The sequence below is a fragment of the Bemisia tabaci genome, chromosome 10, assembly GCF_918797505.1.
Source record: "Bemisia tabaci chromosome 10, PGI_BMITA_v3".
Lineage (NCBI taxonomy): Eukaryota > Metazoa > Arthropoda > Insecta > Hemiptera > Aleyrodidae > Bemisia > Bemisia tabaci.
The window spans coordinates 12,022,376-12,029,227 of NC_092802.1; the positions used below are offsets into that span (position 1 = coordinate 12,022,376).

Sequence of the window (6,852 nt, forward strand, 5' to 3'; positions counted from 1 at the left end):
CACTGAGCCGCAATTCGCATGGACAACGTACTCCTAGAGATCGCCGTTTTAAGAACAGAAAAAATACTCATGAATGGAAGTTTCTACGCATACCAAAGTATCGATCAAATTTAATTTTAAGGCTAAGAATGGAACCCCCCCCCCTCCCAGCAACCCCTCCTTCCCTTTCACTCAACGAGGCTTAACGTTGGCAGCATAGAAAAACTTCCCGGCTAGGTTTTTTTTAGAAGGTCAAAAAAGGCGTCAGCTCGTTCGAACAATAGTTGTTAAGATCTCCACATTTTGGACACCGAATGGATGAGTAAAATTCCAGAAATTTGTCAACCGTGTCGCAGCAACAAGTCTAAAATAACTTGTTAATTGGAGGAGGGACTTTTTCTCTACTATTGTGGCGTCTCTGGCCTAAGGGCATAACACGATTTCCAAAAGAGCCTCGAAAATCGTTGATTTACATCTAAAACAGGGCTCACGTCGAGATTGAGATACGATGGTCGACGGTCGACGAGGAAGTTGAGGCGCGATGATACGGGACAAATTCGAACTTAAGAAATTAAATTTCAGCGCTTCGTTTTCTTTTGATCAATCGATGAGCCGCTAGGAATACCAATGAAAAACTCACGGCTAGGTGGGAAGAAGGGGAAAGTTCAGGCAATTGTGAAAGTTTTATCCGAGGAATTTCATCGTAGCGGAAAAAGCTAAGCCCAAATTACGAGTATTTGTAGCCACCCCCGCCCAAGTCGAGTCAATAACACACGACATTGAAAGTTGCGATCGTATTTTTTTTAGAGAGTATGTTAACTTTTTTCATATTGAACGTGAGAAAACTGTGTTAGGACACTTGTCATTGATTTTAAAAGGTACACACCGTTAAACCTTACTTAAACAGGACAAGAAATGTGTCATTCATCAATGTTTTTCAGTTCTACTTATCTCTTTCAATAGACTTTCTAGTGTAATATCGCACTGAATAACATTTTCTTGAGATATTATTTTGACTCCCATACTTACTTCTTGTATTATATCTTCTTGTATTTATATACTTTTTACTTAATTACTTCTTGTCGACGGACTGGGTGTTTTTCAGTTGAATCCGTGCGGCTTTGACCTAAAGTCAGTTTTTTTGAGTTAAAGAAACGTTGTTTTGCTATCCTTTCTTTTAAACTAAACTTAGCGATAACATAACGACGCATTTTTAACTACATAATAAACTAATGATGGTTGGATTCGCACGGACCTAACTCAAGAAAACCACATTTTGTCGACAAAAAATGATGCTTTAAGTCAAAATGAAATCTAAAGACACATTTTTTTCAGCGCGAACTCATGGTTCAAGCCAAAACAAATAAGTAACATAGCTCATGCACTAATTCTTTGTGAGTTAATTATGTTAATTCATTACAATTTAGTCAGTGATAGATCATAAATCAATAAAGGACTCACTAAACACGAGAAATTTCGATTGTAATACACTTTGGCACAGTTTACCAACTTGACCCAAAGGGCGTGAATCAGAGACAAGATTATGTGTTTGTTCACAATAACTGAAATAGCCTTCATACACGCTGGCCTTGTCGATTTCCTTTGACAATTTTGCAGTCGTGAATGCATAGCTGAAGTGCGCTCCAGCTAGAATTGTATTTAGCAAATGGGTGGTTTTTATACGAGGATTAAAAATAAACAAGTGGTACGGAATAAAACATAATAACAGGAACTTTGTAAAACGATAATCCGGGTATCGGAACTTGGCTGTTTTGAAAACGCCTTCAAATACGGCGTGATACCTTACGCATTCCGGAGAGTTCAAATAGTTGTATCATTGCGCCTTAGAAATGCGACGGAAGATTACAATAATTGAACTATGACGTTTCAAAATCATTCGCATGTTTCAAAATCAGTATGTTTACCCCTAATTTATCTTGTGCAGTGTTCTTGTTTGGCAAAACGTTCCCACGGATCTGAAAGTTTCCTTGAAAATGTCAATAATATTCGTGAAACAAAAACACTTACTTAGCTACCCGTAAATATAGCTTCACGACAGTTACATGTCAAGTTCCGCAGAAAAATCATTACCCAGACGATGACGGGAGTAGACATTCTGTTCCGAGGAGAGCCGACACTCAACTCTCTTATGAGCACTGAGCTAAGAGCGAGCGCTTTTTGCATTCAAGTTGCCACTGGAATTCCAGTATGAAGTGTTGTTGCAGTAAAATGACGAAGTGTCCATTTTCTAGATGACTGAAAAGAGCCTTAAATTTACGACACAGATTAGCTCTTAATACCTTCGATGATGCATTGAATGCTCCGTGAACAAACTTCACGCACAAAATTAACGTAGAGTTAAATGCATTTTTGAAGCATGCGGTACATACAGAGATGACCTACGAGACATTCCTTTTTATGTGGGAGCCATCTGTGGAAGACTCAGAATAACCGAAGGTGAGCTAGGTAAGTCTACGAGCAGCATTACTTGTAGTAAAGGGTAAAAATTACAGGGAGCAATGGCGTGGCGTGCTTTGCGATTTATCAATTGATCTACCATTTAAACCTATGGAAAAGGATCGATAAACAGGGTGTTCGCAACGACCACCTTCATAATCGATTCTTAACTATAGCTTCAAATGGGGAAATATTGACAGTCGATCATTCACGCCTCACCACTAATGGGGCGTACTAATCCACACTTAATCCTTCAGACCCGGAATGGGACCGAGGGTTACGTGGCCGAGAGAAGGGTGTTAGAATATTATTAATTTTCCAGTTCAGAAATCAAATCAGAAAAAAATGGAAACGATCATTTTCCGAATCATGTAAGCGCCAAAATTGCGAATGTGAGAAACACAAAAAAAACCGTTATATTCGCTTTATTGACAATCTTCGAATTCCAAAAAAAAAATGTATACACTTTTACAAGGCTATTTTGAAATCAGACATAATTGATTGGACCAGAGAAATCAAAGAATAAACAACCCCCACTAAAACAGAGATTGGCGCTTTCGTGATTTGGAAAATAATCTGTTCAATTGTAGGTATGAATGTGTAATTTTTCAAATTGTGTGATCTGCCTAAGTATGTGGATATATGCTCCACCTCCTCCCCATCTGATAAAAACAACCCCCATTACCTTAAAAAATGGAAAAAGAAAGAAAGCTCCGACAGTAATTACTGAATTATCCTAATGAGAGGCTCATTTGACGAGAGGAAGCGGAGGCTACCTCGGACATGATCGGGAGCCCCCATCCCCCACTCAACCCCTTCAGCCCCAAGAGTGGGTCCGATGGGGGCGGAAGAATATTATTACTTTTACAGTCCAGAAATCAAACTAGTAAAAATTGTAGGTATGAATGTTTAACTTTATAAAATTGTGTGATCTACTATAGTATTTGGATAAATTGCTTCAACCCTCCACTGAAAAAAATCAACCCCTTAAAAAAAGGAAAAAGAGAAAGAGCTCCGACAGTAATTACTGAATTACCCTAATGAGAGGCTCATTTGACGAGAGGAAGCGGAAGCTGCCTCGGACATGATCGGGAGCCCCCATCCCCCACTTAACCCCTTTAGCCCCCGGAGTGGGCCCGATGGGGGCGGGAAAATATTATTACTTTTACAGTTCAGAAATCAAACTAGTAAAGATTGTAGGTATTAATGTTCAAATTTTTAAATTGTGTGATGTGCTATAGTATTTGCATAAATGATTCAACTCCCCACTTGAAAAAATACTTCAACCCCCCCCCCCATTGAAAAAATCACCCCCTTAAAAAATGGAAAAAGAGAAAGAGCTCCGATAGTAATTACTGAATTACCCTAATGAGGGGCTCATTTGACGAGAGGAAGCGGAAGCTGCCTCGGACATGATCGGGAGCCCCCATCCCCCACTTAACCCCTTTAGCCCGGAGTGGGCCCGATGGGGGCGGGAAAATATTATTACTTTTACAGTTCAGAAATCAAACTAGTAAAGATTGTAGGTATTAATGTTCAAATTTTTAAAATTGTGTGATGTGCTATAGTATTTGCATAAATGATTCAACTCCCCACTTGAAAAAATACTTCAACCCCCCCCCCCATTTGAAAAAATCACCCCCTTAAAAAATGGAAAAAGAGAAAGAGCTCCGATAGTAATTACTGAATTACCCTAATGAGGGCTCATTTGACGAGAGGAAGCGGAAGCTGCCTCGGACATGATCGGGAGCCCCCATCCCCCACTTAACCCCTTTAGCCCCCGGAGCGGGGCGGGGGGAGGGGGTGCTGTCGTCGAGATATGTCGAGAGGCATCAGTTTCTCCGGTGCGGTGAGCGTGGACGGGTCTGGCCTCAGCCGCGCCGATGCGGGTGCCGTTGGTCCAGACGAGAGCTGCGTGAGTGCGGATTAACACACCCCCGCCAAGAGGATGCTACTCGGAGGTCCACCATTAAATGGTACGTCTCCCTGAGCATGTGTCCCCGTCCGAGTGATCTGGGTACTCCCGTGCCCATCGAGGGGTTTTTTTTCGGGGGAGGGAGGGAGGGGTTGTTTTATGAATCGCATTGGTGATCGTGACGACGAAAGTCTTCGAGGGTCTGAGAATGCGCAACACGTCCGAAATTCAAGTTTTTTTTCAAGTTTTACGAGTGATCTGGGTACTCCCGTGTCCATCCAGGGTACTTTTTCGGGGCAGAGGAGGAGAAGGGGTTGTATCACGAATCGTATTGGTGATCTTGACCACGAAAGTCTTCGAGGCCTGAGAATTCGCAACGCGTCCGAAATTCAAGTTTTTCCTTATTTTTTTGAAATAAAGTGATTTAGGAACTAGTTGATGAGATCTTGATACTCCGATGCTGATGTAGGATTTTGCCTTTTTCTTCTCTTCCTCTTTTTATCCTCTCTTTTTTATTCTTTTATTTTTCCACTTATTCTTTCTTCTTCATTTTCCTCAATTTTTATTTTTCGCTTCATTTTACAATCCCCATCATTTTTTTATTTTTATGCTCATTCTTCTTTTATATTCTCACTCTACGTTTTATTCTCCTGTTCTTCATCATATTTTTAGTCCTCCTCTTTTGTACGGAGTCTTCCTCTTTTTTATTCTCCTCACTCTAAGTCTACTTCCTCTTTTTATTCTAATTCTTCACTATATTTTTAGTCCTCCTCTTTTATATTAACCCTCCTTCTAGTCTTATTCATATTTTATTCTTCCTCTTCTTTTTGATTCCTCTCATTTTTTATTCTTCTTCCTTTCACTCGCCTTCATCTTTTTCATCTAATCCTTATTCTTCTTCTTGTTAATTCCAAGCAAACCTTTGAAAAGGTTGGAACGAATTCAACGAATTTTCTGGTGACAACGTGTCTTTATTTTCCAATGCTGACGTCTCACTTTTTCTTGGATCTTGACAAGCAAGTAACTGGCAAAAATTATAATGGAAACTAAATTGACCATCCGGCGCCAATCGAATTTTTCCCTGAATATCTAACAATAATTCGAATCTTTTGGATACAGTTTTAGGTAGGTCAACAACTATGTCTATCGATTTTTTTAGTCTTATATTGCTGACATGCGCGGTCACTTTTTCGGCTTTTTCGAAACAAATCTTTGGTGACATAAAAAACATACAAACGCAAATCTCGATCGTATATATAAAATATAACTGTAAACTGTAAACTGTAACTGTAAACTGATTTTCCGTTCTGTTCCTTTATTCAACCAAAAGCTGTCAAGTATCTTTTATAAACGAAAATTAAGGATATGTTTCTTTTGACAGCAAAACATAAATCCCGCTGAACATTATAGCACCATGAAAGTATCACGGCAGAATAATTCAATATGAAAACCGATTCAATTAGTGGAATAAATTTGAATTTCAAAGAATTCAAAGATTGTTTTAGGGTAAACTGAAAGCAATAGGTTCTTCGTTATTTGTTTGTTTTAACTGATTATCCAGTTCCTCCAAAAATTTCAAAACATTTCGGCTCATGAATTTTTAAGGAAAAGTGAGAAATAGAAGGCTCTGGTACAAACGACCTTGTCTTGTTAATTTTTGTTTGACAATAGAGTCATTATAATCAGTGATCCCATCATACACTTCAAGAGAAATAGTCGACATTAAATAATACGTAAACAGATTATAAGAACCATACACCAACCGTGAAATACAATGCAGTATATGCATTTTTAAAAATTATAATCGTATCTAATCGAGATAATAATTAATTGAGAAACACCTTTGCCAGACCCCGGTGGTGGTTCATAGCGATCAGCAACTGTAACTCAACAAAGGTGAGTTATCTGTGCAAAATTCCCGTAGTAGAGTGACCTAGATTATTTGAACATATTTCTGTCAAACGGAACTATGTGCAATATGACGTGAGCCTTGTTATGCATGTATGCTTATGGGCCTCAGGGTTCATGTCTTAATGCACATAGTTCCGTTTGACAGAAATACGTCCATTTATGCATCAAGTACTGCTGTGCTTAGGAAGAACGCCGTATGCACCTTCAGGCGTTGCCAATTTTCCTTTGATAAAACACAAATATCCTGGTAAACTTGTTAATATTTTCCCTCCGATTTTTCAGATAATTTTTTTCACAATTTCACCCAAGAGTCCTGAAAATTTAAAGGAAAAATATCGACGGTGAAAGTCGGCAATCACATTACTCGGTTTGCGACGTCGCAAACTTCCTGTCATACTTTATTTTTTAAATGGAAAACTACTCAACGGCAATTCTTTAAAACTGTCATGATTTTTCTTCTCAATGCGAAGAAAATTCTGCAAAAACTTCAAGAAATAATATCAATTTGTTCTCCTTTAATTAAATGACGTAGAGGCGGAGATTTTCAGACACCGCAAACGAGTTATGTGATTGCCGACTTTCACCGTCGA

At 39.0% G+C, this 6,852-nt stretch overlaps 1 protein-coding gene across 2 annotated transcripts in view; it reads left to right on the forward strand.

Annotated features, from left to right (window-relative positions):
* Nucleotides 1-4,249: 4,249 nt before the first annotated feature.
* The window catches only part of LOC109044655 (gamma-aminobutyric acid receptor alpha-like), a 164,974-nt gene continuing 162,371 nt past the window's right edge, over nucleotides 4,250-6,852 (forward strand). Inside the window, exon 1 of one of the 2 annotated variants that reach the window (XM_072305092.1) lies at nucleotides 4,250-4,412. Coding sequence is in view for 1 of the 2 variants with exons in the window: in XM_072305091.1 (XP_072161192.1) it covers nucleotides 4,410-4,412 (3 nt within the window). In the remaining variant the exon portion in view is untranslated. The remainder of the gene's footprint in view (nucleotides 4,413-6,852) is intronic. The other variant, XM_072305091.1, reaches the window with a different exon arrangement.